At 41.1% G+C, this 18,010-nt stretch overlaps 1 protein-coding gene across 1 annotated transcript; it reads left to right on the forward strand.

Moving 5' to 3' along the window:
• Positions 1 to 432: 432 nt before the first annotated feature.
• LOC308106171 (uncharacterized protein) lies at positions 433 to 4,898 on the forward strand. Its single transcript, XM_080457227.1, has 3 exons — positions 433 to 723; positions 2,556 to 2,756; positions 3,514 to 4,898. The coding sequence occupies exons 1-3, from the start codon at positions 480 to 482 to the stop codon at positions 4,533 to 4,535; spliced, it is 1,467 nt and encodes a 488-aa protein (XP_080313353.1). The 5' UTR covers positions 433 to 479; the 3' UTR covers positions 4,536 to 4,898.
• Positions 4,899 to 18,010: the final 13,112 nt, after the last annotated feature.

Here is an 18,010-nt window from a genome sequence, read left to right on the forward strand (position 1 = left end):
GCCAGATTTTATACTACTCACCTGCGCCTGCATCCTAACACACATCCTTCTTTCATTTTAGGTTTATTTGTCATTTTTATGGTTCACAATTTCACAAAAAAACTAAATTGTGTTTCACACATCCACAGCAAGATTCTCTGTGCACAATAAAAAGAACTGTTCAAAAATATATTTCTCTCTCTCTCTCTCTCTCTCTCTCTCTCTCTCTCTCTCTCTCTCTCTCTCTCTCTCTCTCTCTCTCTCTCTCTCTCTCTCTCTCTCTCCTATTCCGTATTCAGTGACAGTTACACGCCTCCTCCACCAGGCGGCGAAAGGCAACAAGGCAGCAGTGCCTTGTTGTCCTAGTTGCGCATGCTTGAAAACACTTTGACCCGGAAGTATAAGTCCGTGTTGTTGTCGTTTAGTATTTTAATGGTGGAACAACAACAACAAAGCAGCAGCTCGGTGAAAACTTTCAACGAGATAAAATAATAATAATAATGTGCCAAATAATGGAGTCCGTGCGGCTGTCGGTACATGAACAGCTGACGTCGGCGGGAGAGGAGATACTGTGTGTCTTTGAGAAGCAGCAGCGTGGTGGTGTTTGTTGTGTGAAGCTCGTCAGGGTGTTGGTGCTGCAGCGCCTCAGTGCGGCTGCAGAGTTCATGTGCAGCCTCTTCCAGAGAGAGATTGAGACACTAGAGACTCTGCTGGAGAGACAGAGCATACTACGACACACTGCAGGTTGGTTCACTTCACTTATGTTGACCATGTTATGTACATTCAAGCCAGCTTAGCTATACGTAGGCGTAGCTAAAGCTACAAGTTTATGACTGCATTAGCCTTAGATAAAGACTCTCGTACGCCCGTACTTCTCCAAACTTCTTCTGTACAAATGCAAAGTTTAAGGTGCCCGCGTGCCCCCAATGTTAACTCGGTGTTCGGCGTGTTTGTGCAATGTATTAGTCCATATTTTTCAATAAAGAAGTGTTTTAATCCCGTCTGTGGCCGAACGCCATTCCCCCCCCTCGTTTACTTCCTGTTTACATTGAGTGTAATTTCGGTTTTCACCGGATGCGCCCCGTCACTACCGCCCAACTGGGAACTTCCGACAGAATCGGCCACAGACGGGATTAAAACACTTCTTTATTGAAAAATAAGGACTAATACATTGCACAGACACTGAGTTCACATTTGGGGCACTCGGGTAAGTACCTTATATTTTGCATTTGTACATGTTTGGAGAAGTACGGGCTTTGGAGCTGACATTCCAGGTTAATCTGGGGGGGTTGTAGCTAAGACTCACGTAGAGAGTACATCAAATACAGTCTTTATCAAAGGCTATGCCAGCATTATCCAGTTCAGCTAAGCTACTAGCTTAACTACATTTCCCTGTAAAAATGTACTTGATATCTACCAGAAGTATTGGTATCAAAATGTACTTAAAGTACCAAAAGTAGAAGGTACTCATTATGCAGAATGTGCAATTTCACAAATTTTCAAATGCATAAAAATCTTTTGAAAATGGCAGATCTACAAGCTCACAATGTGTCGCGACGCAGTGTGAGCTTGTAGATCTGCTATTTTCAAATGGCTGAAATGTATATTGGGCTGTTGTGGTGGTGGTGTCTGTCATTACTAAATTAGATTAAATTAATGGATACAATGAACACTGCTGTGACGACTCTCCCATGACAACAAGCCAAACTGTACACAATGTATTATATCCAGTGGTTCTCAAACATTTTTAGGTCAAGGAGCCCCAACTTAATACTGTATGTAATTGGCTGCAGACCCCATACAAGATTTGTGTTAAATGTTTCAAATATATTCCAAATGTTTACAAAAATTGTAAGACTTTTTTTGAAAATAGCAGATCTACAAGCTCACAGTGCTTTGTGAGCTTGTAGATCGTCTATTTTCAAACAGCCAAACAGCGTATAATATTTGCCTCTAAGATGTAGTGGAGTTACTAGTAGAAGTAAAAGTAATTGGAAATACTCCAGTAAAATAAAAAATACCTCAAAATTGTACTTGTTATTTACTTTACACCACTGAATTTCATACACCCGTCCACCACTCGTGCTGTTTGCCCTGACTGAAGCAGTGTACACTACAGCCCCAGGCAGCACAGTTGGAACAGATGGTTAAATGTATACCTGACAGAGGTATGGAGGTTTTGCCCGTCTTAGCGATAGGTTGTGTTCATGAATAGTCACTAGACGACAGAGATTTTGGAGATGCTTGTACCTCCTGGAAGTTGGCAGAATAGGCTACACTGCAGAAGAAAAAAACAATATTCACACTGCCAGCGATTCTGACCAATCACAGTAATAGCCTGGGTAGTTACAACATCTCGGAAGCACCGAACACCCGACAAAAGTTCTGATCCCGCCCACCCGATCCTTTTAATGATGTCATATTGTAGTGTGGACCCAGCCGAACTGAAGAAGCGTCAGCTGTTCGGCTGTAGTATGCATTGGGCTTAAATGTCATCCAATGAGAAATGTACTTTGATTTGTTCTGCTGATGCTACCCTCTTCTCTCCTCCTCCTCCTGTCTGTGTGTGTGTGAAGAGGTCTCCCCTGAACATGAGGAGAGGAGGAGCTCCAGTCTGGTCCAGGAGGAACCACAACCTCCACAACATGAGGAGAGGAGCTCCAGTCTGGTCACGGAGGAACCACAACCTCCACAGATTAAAGAGGAACAGGAAGAGGAGGCTGATGTGTCAACATTAACATTACTACATAGGAAGGCCAGGTGCAACACTCTCTCAGGTAAAACAATTAAAAAGCTCTCTTTATTAGAACAAACCTCCAAAAGAAAATAAGTCCAAAAGCCCCCTTTGCAGCTCTAATTGCAGGGGTCGGCAATTAAGTTTGACCTCGGGCCAAATTCTTTCACAGCCATTACATGGCGGGCCAGAGGAAACAAAAAGGCTAATTTAACAAATTGATAGCGATTTTGTTTTTCTCTATCTGCCAATAGATAGAGAATAATAAATGTGTGGACTGACCCTGTTTCGGAGTCTAATTCATTAATGATGTGACATAGGGAAGCACAGTGACCCCCCGTTCGCTTGTTATAGGCCGTTGAAAATGTCACGTCTCGTCAAAAATACATAGTAAAACACAGGAGGCGAGATACAGGCGATTTCCCTAAAAACGTTAACCAGGAACTGGAGCAGTAAAGCTGGAGCAGTAAATCTTGGGATCATGTGATCGCCTGGTTCTGTGTGCATCTGGGGATGAAATGGTCACTCATGTGTTAGCAAAGAGCGCCATCTAGTGGAGACACCCAAAAACACACAAAGTCGTAAAAGTCGTCCTTGGCAGTGAATGAGTTAACATGGATTAATAAGTATTAGGTGGGGATAGTTAACATTTATATATATTTATATAACCATTTTCGACTTTAAGACAACATTTATTTATAGTGGAAAATCCCCCCAACCACCTCAGCTATAAAACATAGTAAACACAATGTAAAATTCAAACATTGCATGTCTTTTCTCTCATTTTATCTTTTGCTTAGACTTCCAGCCCCTCCCTGTGTGTAAAGAGGAGGTTTCCCCCGAAGAGGAGAGGAGCCCCAGTTTGGTCCAGGAGGAATCGGAGCCTCCACAGATTAAACAGGAACCGGAGGAGCTACATCAAAGACCAGAGGAGACCGATCGATCAACAATGACATTACTAGAAGTGAAAAGTGAAGATGACGATGCTGATGAAAACAGAGAGACAGAGCCTCGAGCCAGCACCTCAACGGAACACATGAAAACACAAGCTTATATAGAGTACTGGGTACCATCACAACCAACTACTCACGACCATCTCCTATCTTCACACTGTTCTGAATCTGACACTGAAGACAGTGATGAGTGGGAGGAGAGCAGGGTAGATCAGTCCGCTGTAAACACACCGGATTCACACGAGACACAGAATGTGGAAGGACAAAGCTTGTCTTTAAGTAACAAGCTGTCCCAGGATCTGGAATCATCAAAACACAATCACTCCATGACTAGTCACACAGGGAAAAAAAGCTATAGTTGTACAGAGTGTGGCAAAGTGTTTAATCATAAGGGACATCTGAACCAGCACACAGTGATTCATACAGGGAAAAAGGCCTTTACGTGTACAGTTTGTGGCAAAGGCTATAGTCAAAAGGGTTATCTAAAAACACACATGAGGACTCATACAGGGGAAAAGCCATATACTTGTACAGTCTGTGGCAAAGGCTGTAGTGAAAACGGTGCTCTAAAAAGACACATGAGGACTCATACAGGGGAGAAGCCCTTTACGTGTACAATTTGTGGAAAAGGCTGTAGTCAAATGTGTGAACTAAGAACACACATGAGGACTCATACAGGGGAAAGACCCTTTACTTGTACAGTTTGTGGTAAAGGCTGTAGTGAAAAGGGTGTTCTAAAAAAGCACATGAGGACTCATACAGGGGAAAAGCCCTTTATTTGTAAAGTTTGTGGCAAAGGATTTGGTCAAATGGGTAATCTAAGAACACACATGAGGACTCATATTGTCAAAATACTTCCAAAATGTTAATGCAGTCCATGATCATAACACCAGAGGCAGCTCTACAAATCATGTTCAACCCAGATTTGTCTCAACTAAGGGAATGAACTCGTTCTCATGCTATTCATCAAAAATGTGGAATGCCCTACCAAAAGGAGTGTAAAACCCTACTCACTTTCAAAACTGCCCTAAAGATACACCTTCAGGAGGCTGCAATTCGAAAATGGCCCCTGTCTAAGTCTTAACCTACCCCCCCCTACTCCCCCCTCCTTCATTTTCCTCTTTTGTAAATATATATTTTTTTCTCTCTTCATACCAGTAACCTGAAAGCTGATTGTATGACATTCTGTATAGTAGTGTGTATATCTATCTGCCTCTTATATTTCATCATGATTTGTGTGCATGGGGTTCTCATCTTAAACAAGCTTAGTGCTTAATGAGAGTTCCAGTTTAGTAGACCTTGTATTGTGAATTTGTACTTCCATGTACTGTTATGTACTCTCATGTACTATTCTCATGTCTTACTAAATAAACTACATCAATCAATCAATCAAAACAGAGGGAAAAAAACTTTAGTTGCAATTTGTGGAAAATGCTTTGCTCAAAATTACAAGACACACTTCATTCAGAAGAGAAGATGTTAGTTGAACAGTGAGTTGATACATGATATCACACAAATAAATATATGATCATTCCTTCTAATCCAGGGTGACAATGGCAATGACTTATTCCAATGAATTATCATTGACAATTTTCAATGTTTTCAATGTTTTGCTTTTACAATCAATGGATTTGAATGCATATTCACCATGATGGACTAGCAAATGCTTTTGTTGATTTTTATTGTTTCCAATTATTGCTTCTTCTATTATCTGCAGCTCATGATAAGACCAATGTGAGCATCAGTGTTTGTCCACATTAACAGCGTTTATAAAGGCATCTTAATTTTATATTCATTAATATATACATGCAATTATGCTGCATTACATTGCTGACAAGCTCACAATGCATGACTATACAGATTTTAAGGTGCCGTTGTTTTTTTTAATCTCTTCAAGGACTTACCTTTCTGAGTTGTTTCACACCTATACACCAGTCAGAGCTCTGAGGTCCGCTGACAAGTTACTGCTGGTTGTCCCAAAAACGAGACAAATATGCACGGGTAACCCGCGCCTTTGCCGCTGCTGCCCCCCAGGCTTTGGAACAGCCTGCAGTCGAAGTTTTTAAATCCTTACTCAAGACTTGTTTCTTTCCCCTTGCTTTTAATTACATCCGAGTGGATTTTATCTTCAACTTTTTTGAATTATTGTATGTAGGTCGGAGAGGCTTATTGTTGGTATCAGCTGAGAACGTGGGAGTCCCCGTTACAATGTGCTAGACCCCTGGGAGATGGATTGCTGAGGTGGAGCACAACACCTACCATCAGCTCCCAGTACTTACTGCACGACCTGCCGCACCCGGGCACCTACTCGTATGCCCAGTTGGCAGTTGATCGAACCTATGACCTTGTGGTCGAAAGGCAAGAGCTCTACCAACTGAGCTACCCGGAACCATGTATGTATGTCCTTTATGTCAAGTGCGTTTGTGAGTGCACTTGCTTTTTTACTAGTTGATGCTTTGTTTTCTTTCTGTGCAACACTTTGGTCAACAGTTGTTGTTTTCAAATGTGCTTTATAAAATTCAAAAGTTTGATCTAATTTGATAAGCTGTTATATTTGTGTAGATGTTCACTGTGTGTTACTTGTGCCAGGGATTAATATCTGTGTGTATATATCATCTTGTGTGTGTTTGGAGCTGGGTTTTCACTCAGTATTTCTACCATAACCAGCTGACATTAATAACTACAAGATGGACTGTGGCTGGTCAACTAACACACTAGCCTGGAGGAGAAGAGAGTGTGTGAGACATTTCAACACGTTTCTGAGTGAGTATGGACGCTATCTGAGAACTAAAATGACATTTATAGTTGAAGGATTGGCAGGGTCAGGCCGTGCCTATACTGATGCTGCACTGAGAGGGCTTTCAGGCAAATATTTCCATCCAATGTTCACATACTTTTGCCCAATGTTTGCCTATGTCTGCTGTATTTTGACCTGTCTTCATGGTCAGAATAAGGCTATTTCTGCTGTATATTGACCTGTCTTCATGGTCAGAATAAGGCTATTTCTGCTGTATATTGACCTGTCTTCATGGTCAGAATAAGGCTATTTCTGCTGTATATTGACCTGTCTTCATGGTCAGAATAAGACTCAGAAACAGAAGATCTCCTTTTTGGAAAACAACCTGGAGCAACTGACCCAAGTTCACAAACGGACTGAACACAACGAGACACAACACTGACACCTGCTGGACACTGCTGGAAATCTGCTATTTTCAAACATGTTTGTACTTTTACTTTTGGTACTTTAAGTACATTTTGATACCAATACTTTTGTACTTTCACTCAAGTAAATTTTGAATTCCGGACTTTTACTTTGCAGTATTGATACATTTACTTAAGTAAAACATTTGAGTACTTTTTCCACCACTGCAGAAATGTCATTGTGAAAGAGACGAACATACAAAGGCAATATGAAAGAGATTCCGGAACACTGTTGAAAAAGAAGGTCCCTGAGGTGAACAGGATGATCCTGAGAGTTGATAAACAAAGAGGGGGAAAAACACACATTGGTTAAAATGAACCAATGGTTAAAAAATAAATCTCCTAACTCAGGGAGGAGATTTGAGTCTTGGTCAAAGATTCATCAGGACCAAGACTCAAACATCCCACCCTTCAACTTCTGTAACCTCACCTTTATTCTTGTACTACCAGGCCTTCTACACTGATGAGATGTTTTAGATCATACTTGAGGTTGGAGGGAGAGGTGGTGGCAGGTCAAAAGATGACGATCCACAGCAAACATCACTGAATCTACTAGATACACCTGATGATCAGGGTTCACTAAGACACAACTGAGATTTAACATCCATTGGAACAATTTAATCCTACAACCAGCGGAAATTGTCCAAGGACGCAGCTGGTGGAATATTGTCCTCAACATAGAAGGTAAATCAGTGAGTAATCTCCATTCTGATCCAGAAGTGATGTCTTGTTCTTGTTGTATGTCAGTTCAGTGGCCTTATGGTTGAGGTATTTGTGCTGAGATTTGAAGGTTGGGGTTTGATTTCCTGGCTGGATAAAGGGCACCCAGTGCTTCCCTTCTTGCCACTCAGCATCAAGGGGGTAAAATGGGTGTAAAATCCCCAAATGAATGTGTGTAGATTATTCCATATTTTTAAAACAATTTCAAAACTAGCCGATTAACAAGCTACATTTGACACATTCACTTTTTTGCCAGACCCAAGGGGTCGGGCTTACATGAGGCTTTGTATCTGTTTCGTCCATACATGGGCAGGGGTCATTTGTCCCCTGGCCCCAGCCAAAAAAGTCTGTCCCCCTTTCGTCCATACATGGGTATCTGTTTCGTCCATACATGGGCAGGGGCCATTTGTCCTCCGGCCCCAGCCAAAAAAAGTCTGTCCCCCTTTCGTCCATACATGGGTATACACAGGCTGACACGTCATGTGAAGTCCGGCTTAGCCGTGACGTAGTGCATGTTTTGTACCTTTTCCTCCATGTATGGAGGCTTTGTACCATGAGGCTTTGTACCTGTTTCGTCCATACATGGGCAGGGGCCATTTGTCCCCCGGCCCCAGCCAAAAAAAAGTTTGTGACGTCCCCTTTCGTCACGAACTATTCATGACATCATGAACTTCAGTTATAAAGTGGTTTGTAGGTGTGTTACATACTAGGACTTCATTTTGGGTCTGGCAGAACCAGGTCTCCTGGTCTTGTTTGTATAGATCAAATGTAGTTTGAAAGTGTTGTTTGAACTCAAACCTTGAGAGCTTCAAACATAAGTGTTCAGACAGGGATTTGAACCCAGGTTTGTCATTTCACTGGCAGCTGCACTAACCAGTTGTCTAAAAAAACCAGGTCCACTAGGGGGCAGCAGACATGCAGCTACTTGGTCATATTATGTTACATTTACACCAAGCTCATGGAAGCAATGTCATTGGTTATCCAGGTGTCAATCAACTCTAGTCAATATAGCAGGTTCTGACAGGGGGTGGGACTAAAGAAAGCAGGAAGTAAGAGAGAGAAACAGGTGAAAACAGAGATGTTTATAAATTCAATAATCTGGTAGGCCTAAATGTCACCAAATGAAAGACCTGGGGATTAATATCAGTGTGTATATATCAGCATGTGTGTGTGTTTGGAGCTGGGTTTTCACTCAGTATTTCTACCATAACCAGCTGACATTAATAACTACAAGATGGACTGTGGCTGGTCAACTAACACACTAGCCTGGAGGAGAAGAGTGTGTGTGAGACATTTCAACACGTTTCTGAGTAAGTATGGACGCTATCTGAGAACTGTAATGACATGGACATTTAGTTAAACGATAGGATATAAAAATCTTTTGAAAATGGCAGATCTACAAGCTCACAATGCATCGCGTTGCGACGCGTTGTGACCTTGTAGATCGGCTATTTTCAAATAGCCAAAGTTTAAATAGGACTGAAGTGGTTAATGTATGTTTTGTAATAATAATTAAAATCTACAAAGTGACTAGTAACAGTTGTTTACAGATTTACAGTTGTAAGAACCAGTGGTAGAAAAAGTACAAAAAATCTTTACTTAAGTAAAAGTATCAATACCACAATGTAGAAATACTCCATTACAAGTAAAAGACAGGAATGAAAAAATACTTGAGTAAAAGTACAAAAGTATAGGGGTCGTGGTGGCCCTGGTTTCGATTCCCGCTGTGGGCGCTGTCCCGCTGTGATTCCCGCGTCATCAGCGCCCATCATTCGGTGGGGTTGGCGAAAGGCCTTTCTGTGTGGAGTTTACATGTTATCCCCGTGTCCCCTAGCATAGGTACCCTCACAAAAACATGCAGTAATCCTGGTCGCTATACCGCCTCCCCCTTGTTAGCCGGGGCGCCTGATGGAGGGGAACGGAACTGGTTGGAATAACGTGTTCCTTCCACACGCTACGTCCTACTGGGGAAACTCCCCCCTGTCAGGTGATAAGAAGGCTAGTTGGCTCTCATGCATTGAAGGAAGGAGGCATGAGCTCGGCTCTGGGCTCCCTAGGCTGGCAGGGGGAGTGAGAGGATTACTTAGACAATTGGCACTGGGTGAAAAAGGGTTGCAAAATCGTGGGATAAAAAATACATCCATTTTTTTTAAAGTACAAAATGAGTGGTGTCAAAATATACTTAAAGTACCAAAAGTAAAAGTACTCGTTATGCAGAATGTCCCGTTTCAAGTTTTCAAATGTATATAGATCTTTTGAAAATAACCGATCTAAGAGCTCACCATGATGCGACGCATTTTGAGCTTGTAGATCGGCTATTTTCAAATGGCCGAAATGAATATAGGTCTGAAGTGGTTAATGTATGTTTTGTAATAATAATCAAAATCAAAAGTAACTAGTAACAAAACTTGTCAAATAATTGTAGTGGAGTAAAATAATATTTTCCTCTGAGATGTAGTGGAGTAGAAGTACTGAACATTGGACATACTCCAGTAAAGTAAAAATACCTTAAAATTGTACTTAAGTGCAGTACTTGAGTACATGTACTTAGTTACTTTACACCACTGGTAAACACTCAACTGTTTCTCTCTCCACCTCCTGCCACTCAGGTTGAAGAGTGCATCGCTGCATGTCTGGCTGACATCTCACAGTGGATGTCTTGTCTTCTCACCACCTCAAGCTGAACCCAGACAAGACTGAGCTTCTCTTCTTCTCAGGTAAGTCCTGCTCCTTGCAAGACCTCATTGTTTCCATAGACAACTCCCTGGTGGCTTCTGTTCCAACGGCCAAGAGCCTCGTGTTGTCCTGGACAGTCAGCTCTCATTCAGAGCCTTGGTGTTGTCCTGGACAGTACGATCTCATTCATTCATAATGCACATTCACTTAATGGGCCCCAACCTTCACTTAATGCGGCCCGCAGGTTAATATCGGAATACTGATATATTATTGATTTCAGCTGTTACAATTCCAAACACGCAAACATGACCCGCTTTAAAAACGATTCTAAAAACGCCTTTTAAATCCTGAAGTTTTCTGAGAAACTTCAAATATTTATTCAAAAATTACAACAAATGTATGTTGCTATATACCGTACATAGCAACAAGAACCCCAAAAGGGGTTCCCGTCCTGAAAGGTATAGTTACAAATAGGGGTTCCCGCCCAAAATGGGTTAATGACTAGTATAAAGAAATTCATTGTCTATTTTTGCCACTTTTGTGTGACATAGAATGGCGAAGTACAGCATTAATTTGCGAAAAAAGTTAAAATATGGAGATAAGAGGTGTCTGGCCAACAGTATATGCAATGTGGCCCTCTGGAGTGAGTGTGGAAATATAATGGCCCTCTGCATCATCAAAGTTGCATCACCCCTGATTCAGAACCTTGGTGTTGTCCTGGACAGTCAGCTCTCATTCATTCAGAACCTTGGTGTTGTCCTGTCCCCCACTACATGTTGGATTCATGTTAAATGTGTTTTTCAGACTTTTAACCTCTTAAACCCTCAATACTTTGTAAACTTCACCTTTGGCTCTGTACTTGGTCTGTCCTTTTTGACCTCTACTCCAAACCTCTTCGCCGAAAATAGCCGATGTGCGTGCTCACAACGTGTCGCAGACGCATTGTGAGCTTGTAGATCTGCTATTTTCGGATAAACTTTGCACCCACTCTCCCAGTTGGTCGAGGAAGAACCTTTGCCCCAAATTAAGCATTTGATTTTGTTATCAGATTGTTTTACTAGAACAAGACAAGAAAGGCAAATGAAAACCATCTCTGTGGTGTGTGTGTGTGTGTGTGTGTGTGTGTGTGTGTGTGTGTGTGTGTGTGTGTGTGTGTGTGTGTGTGTGTGTGTGTGTGTGTGTGTGTGTGTGTGTGTGTGTGTGTGTGTGTGTGTGTGTGTGTGTGTGTGTGTGTGTGTGTGTGTGTGTGTGTAACTGGCGGCCCGGGGGCCACATGCAGCCCCCACCTTTTAATGTGGCCCCCAGGTTAATATCAGAATACTGATATATTATTGATTTCAGCTGTTACAATTCCAAAGATGCAAACATGACCTGCTTTAATTACTTCAGTCTATATTAGTAGCTTAATGACTAGTATTACAATTCTATTGTCTTTTGTATGTCCAATGTGTTTGTATTTAAGTTCAACAAGTTAACATAAGTATAACTAAATGCATTTGAAATTAAATAAACATTTTACTTTTCAGGATTCCAATTCAAAAATAGCAAAAAAATATATATAGGATTCCAATTCAAAAGTAGCAAAAATAGCAGATTTTGAGCTTGTAGATCGGCTATTTTTGCTACTTTTGTGTGACATAGAATGGCGAAGTACGGCATTCATTTACACATTTAGATAGAGATAAGAGGTGCATCTGCCCAACAGTATATGCAATGTGGCCCTCTGGAGTGAGTGTGGAAATATAGTGGCCCTCTCCATCATCAAAGTTGCATCACCCCTGGTCTATAGCTACACCGCTGTTGCTGATCTAGGATCTGATCATTATTCTACTGTTGTAAAAGAGCAACAGTGAAATGAATGGATTATAAATATCACGGTGTGCATTGGTTTGTGACCTATGACCTTTGTGTTTGACCTCAGTGTGGATCCATTGTTGAGGGAGTGGATCAGGATCCTGATGCAGAGAACTCCACCTTCTATAGACCATGCACACCCTGGTTGAATGCTACCAGAGGGTAAGAATGTAACCCTAACACCACAAGAATATACCCTGACACCAGTGTTGTGTTCTAGTTTTTTTTTGAAGGTATACTATGATTATTCCCTGCCTCCCACACGCACGGCATGTGCGCGTCTATAATTAATTAAATGTAAAAAAATTGCTCGCGCGCGCTTCGCGCGCGTGTGTGGCCCACAAAAATATTGAATGTGAAAAATTTCCGCGCGCTACACGCAATATGCTTTGTACTGATTTTTCTTTTGTACTGATTTTTAGCAGCAATCATAAAGAAATACAAATAACTGAAGAAAAAAAATGCATGTGCAAAAGAAAATGGCCCATATGTACACTCTGAAAAAAAAATCTGTCTTTGTATCTTTTGTTTGGGCTCCTCACACATTTCAGCAGCAATAACAAGCAGTGAGAAAAAAGTTTGCATTTGCAAAAAAAAAGTGCCCTAGCATAAATGGCTTATAAACATCATCAAATTACGCATACTTGTGCATAGTGTTTTAACCCACAAGCTTGATGGAATACTAAAACATGCCCATAACTTTCCAAACTTTTCTTCCTATAGGTTTCTTTGGTGTGCATGGCTTCCTTACTTGTGTGACATACGCGAATACTAATGAAGCACTCTAATCACTGCCTGATTAGAGTACTTCATTAGTATTCGCGTCGTTGTTAATGTGTGAATACCGTCGCCGCCATTACTTATCACCTCAAGGACAATAGCTTCACACATGATAAGCCATCAACTCAGAGTTAGCCCACACATTCTTGCTGCCCCCCAGCCTTGGGCAGTTAGCGTATCAGAGCGTATCAGCGTGTCAGATATGAAGGTGTACGGTGGCGACGAAAAAAAATCTCAAGGTATACGTCGTACACAGCATCTGACGGTAGAACACACCACTGCCTGACACCACCCTATATAACACCACACCCTGCCAGAATGATACCAGAGGGCAGTGGTACTTTCTACTTTTGGTACTTAAATACATTTTGATACCAATACTTATGTACTTACTTGTAACAGAGTATTTCTAGTGTTATCAAAGGCAGAGACAACACAATGTTAATGTTATTTTAGTTGTGTGGTTAATTGGAAATTGTATTAATTTTTTTTTTATTGATTTAGTTTTTTTGTAATAATGATCTACTCTCCTCCCAACACACACACACACACACACACACACACACACACACACACACACACACACACACACACACACACACACACACACACACACACACACACACACACACTACAAAAAAGGGCCACGATGGAGATCCTTTTGACAGATGTTTATTCATTATGCATTTGTGTCAATAAAGATGTCTTGAAATCAAAATCCATCTTGTCATGGTTTTTGACGACATGGGGTTAGTTAGGTTCATGTTCATGTTTTTTTTACAGTATTATATTACAGTATGTTGTCATGGGATACTTTGTAGTGTCCTATGACATGAGGTTTTACTATATTGATGGTTATATTGAACTTAGCATAGTATGAGAATTAGTAGAGGTTTTGGAAGTGGTTGGCATCAATGTAATGTAAATTTCAAGTCAAACAGACATAATGCTGTCTTAAATCAGTTAAAAAAACAATGTAGTTGATAACTATTTGGCTCAGCTTCATTAATGTGATATGCTGCATGACATGAGTGATAAGTTGACCTCATTTCAGCTAATCAGAGAGAGGTTTACGTATGGGTGTAATACCACACTGTCTGACAATCCTTATGTCCTTATAGCCACTAATTATTTTTTATTTAAAGACCTAAATGCTAATGTTTGATTAGAAAATAACTTGAAAAGTTTTGGTCATCTAAAACTAATAATCAAATTACTTAAATATGATGAAAAAACTAAACACCACATTAATACATCTAATATTAATATGCAAATATTTAAACATTTGAATATTTGTATCTTTTAACCTGCCATCTCTGCCTTCAATGGCAAATATCACCTAAAATAACTATCTATTGTGAAAGGCCTGGTGGTGTGAAGGTACAGCACAGGATTCATATGCAGGAGGTTGGGGGTTTGAACCCCAGCTGTAGCAGTTTTAGTTTTTTTTGTTCATAAGAAGAGGATGGATTTAGCCCGCCTTCCTCAGATTGTAGGGGAGGGGCTTAAAATTCAACAAAATAAATGTATTTAAAAAAAAGCTTTTTCCCCTTTTTCTTACTCAACTCTCTGCCTACTTTCAACTCTGCCATCTTGAGCCGTTGCTGTGGGATTCTCGTTTGTGTCGAGGCGTCGTCTCCTTTCATCTCTGCCATCTTGAGCCGTTGCTGTGGGAATCTCGTTCGTGTCGCAGCGTTGCTTGCTGATGTTTTCTCTGTCATTGCTCTCACTGATTGTAACCATGGTTCGAGTCACTCTTTTACCATCTTTCACAGTTACCATCTTTCGGGACTTCTCTTTTACCATCTTTCGGGGTGTCTCTTTTACCATCTTTCGGGGTTTCTCTTTTACCATCTTTCGGGATTTCTCTTTTACCATCTTTCGGGGGGGTTCCTCTTTTACCATCTTTCGGACTTTCTCTTTCATCATCTGTGAGGTTTGAACTCACAGCCTTTGCACTCCGAGGCGTTTGTCTTAACCACTGTACCACAGTGGTTCATACTTAAACTGTTCTCTTGCTTGTTAAGTGAAGGATTAGAGGTACAGGCACAAGAGCCAAATACAAACTTGGAAAAATGTCCTTGTTGGATTTGAACCAGCAATCTTCCGGTTGCAAGCCCTGTATCTTCACCACTGCACCATCGTAGCTCTTATTGAGATTGTTCTCTTGCGTGACCTTCACTGAAAGTTGAGATAAAGGTGCAGGAATCAGGTAAAAGTCCAAAAAAAGTCTTTGTTGGATTTGAACCGGCAACCTTTTGGTTGTAAGCCCTGTATCTTCACCACTGCACCATCACAGCTCTGAGTTGGCTCAACGTGTGAACTTCACTGAAAGTTGAGATAAAGGTGCAGGAGTCAGGTAAAAGTTTGAAAAAAATTTCCTTGTTGGATTTGATCCAACAACCTTCTGGTTGCAAGCCCTGTATCTTCACCACTGCACCATCGTAGCTCTTATTGAGATTGTTCTCTTGCGTGCTCTTCACTGAAAGTTGAGATAAAGGTGCAGGAATCAGGTAAACGTTCAAAAAAGGTCTTTATTGGGAATGAACCGGCAACCTTTTGGTTGTAAGCCCTGTATCTTCACCACTGCACCATCATAGCTCTTAGTTGGCTGGTTCTCTTGCGTGCAGTTCAATGAAAGTCGAGATAAAGGTGCAGGAGTCAGGTAAAAGTTTGAAAAAAAAGTCTTTGTTGAATTTGAACTGCAAGCCTTCTGGTTGCAAGGCCTGTACCTTCACCACTGCACCATCATAGCTCTTATTGAGTTTGTTCTTTTGCCTGATATTCTCTAAACGTTGAGATAAAGGTGCAGGAATAAGGTAAAAGTTCGAAAAAAGTCTTTGTTGGATTTGCACCGGCAACCTTCTGGTTGCAAGCCCTGAATCTTCACCACTGCACCATCGTAGCTCTTAATTGGCTTGTTCTCTTGCGTGGACTTCACTGAAAGTTGAGATAAAGGTGCAGGAGTCAGGTAAAAGTTTTTAAATAAAAGTCTTTGTTGGATTTGAACTGGTAACCTTCTGGTTACAAGTCCTGTAACTTAACCACTGCACCACTGTAAGTCATACTCATACAGTTCACTTGCATGTTCTTGATTAAAAGATTAGATAGAGGTAAAAGAGCCACATAAAAGTTGGAAAGAATTCCTTCTCGGTTTTGAACTCAGAACTCTCTGTGTTTAAGACCTGTATCTTAACCTCTGCTCCACTGTGATTAACACTTACCTAGTTCTATTATGCGGTTTTCAGTGAAAGACTAGGTTACAAGAGCCAGGTAAAACATGGGGAAAAAAAAAAGTTCTGATTGTGGTAATGCAGGTACAAACTTGGAAAATGTACTTGTTGGTTTTGAACCAGGAATCTACTGGTTGCAAGCCCTGTAGTCTAACCACTACACTACAGCATTTCATACTGATTCTGTTCTCTTGCTTGTTAAGTGTTAAATCACCACTGCTCCACCATGGTTCTTACATGGTCCGTTCTCTTGTGCGCTCATCACTGAAAGATTAGATAAAGGTGCAAGAGTCAGGTAAAAGTTGGACAAAAATGTTCTTGTTGGTTTTGAACCAAGAACCTTCTGGTTACAAGCCCTGTATCTGAACCACTGCACCATCGTAGTACTTACTTGGTGTGTTCTCTTGCATGGTCTTCACTGAAAGTTAAAATAAGGTGCAGGAGTCAGGTAAAAGTTCGAAAAAAGTATTTGTTGGATTTGAACCAGTAACCTTCTGGTTACAAGCCCTGTATCTGAACCACTGCACCGCTGTAAGTCATACTAGGTCAGTTCACTTGCATGTTCTTGATTAAAAGATTCCTGCACCTTTATCTCAACTTTTAGAAAATATTAGGCAAGAGAACAAGCTCAATAAGAGCTACGATGGTGCAGTGGTGAAGGTACAGGCCTTGCAACCAGAAGGCTGGCAATTCAAATCCAACAAAGACTTTTTTTTCAAACTTTTACCTGATTCCTGCACCTTTATCTCAACTTTCACTGAAGAGCACGCAAGAGAACAATCTCAATAAGAGCTACGATGGTGCAGTGGTGAAGATACAGGGCTTGCAACCTGAAGGTTGTTGGATCAAATCCAACAAGGACATTTTTTTCAAACTTTTACCTGACTCCTGCACCTTTATCTCAACTTTCAGTGAAGTGCACGCAAGAGAACAAGCCAACTCAGAGCTGTGATGGTGCAGTGGTGAAGATACAGGGCTTACAACCAAAAGGTTGCCGGTTCAAATTCAACAAAGACTTTTTTTGAACTTTTACCTGATTCCTGCACCTTTATCTCAACTTTCAGTGAAGAGCACGCAAGAGAACAATCTCAATAAAAGCTATAATGGTGCAGTGGTGAAGATTCAGGGCCTAAAGCCAGAAGGTTGTTGGTTCAAATCCAACAAGGACTTTATTTTTGAACTTTTACCTGACTCCTGCACCTTTATCTCAACTTTCAGTGTGCACGCAAGAGAACAAGCCAACTCAGAGCTGTGATGGTGCAGTGGTGAAGATACAGGGCTTACAACCAGAAAGTTGCTGGTTCACACCCAACAAAGACTTTTTTTGAACTTTTACCTGATTCCTGCACCTTTATCTCAACTTTCAGTGAAGGTCACGCATGAGAACAAGTTCATTAAGAGCTACAATGGTGCAGTGGTGAAGATTCAGGGCTTGCAACCAGAAGGTTGATGGTTCAAATCCAACAAAGACTTTTTTTTTACTTTTACCTGATTCCATCACCTTTATCTCAACTTTCAGTGAAGAGCACGCAAGAGAACAATTTCAGTAAGAGCTACAATGGTGCAGTGGTGAAGATACTGGGATTGCAACCAGAATGTCGTTGGTTCAAATCCAACAAGGACTTTTTTTTAAACTTTTACCTAACTCCTGCACCTTTATCTCAACTTTCATTGAAGTGCACGCAAGAGAACCTGTCAACTAAGAGCTATGATGGTACAGTGGTGAAGACAAAGGGCTCACATCCAAAAGGTTGCCAGTTCAAATCTAACAAAGACTTTTTTTGAACTGTTACCTGACTCCTGCACCTTTATCTCAACTTTCAGTGAAGTTCACGCATGAGAACAAGCCAACTCAGAGCTAAGATGGTGCAGTGGTGAAG

Source organism: Gymnoscopelus braueri (assembly GCF_963280865.1).
Source record: "Gymnoscopelus braueri genome assembly, chromosome: 18".
Taxonomy (NCBI): Eukaryota; Metazoa; Chordata; class Actinopteri; order Myctophiformes; family Myctophidae; genus Gymnoscopelus; species Gymnoscopelus braueri.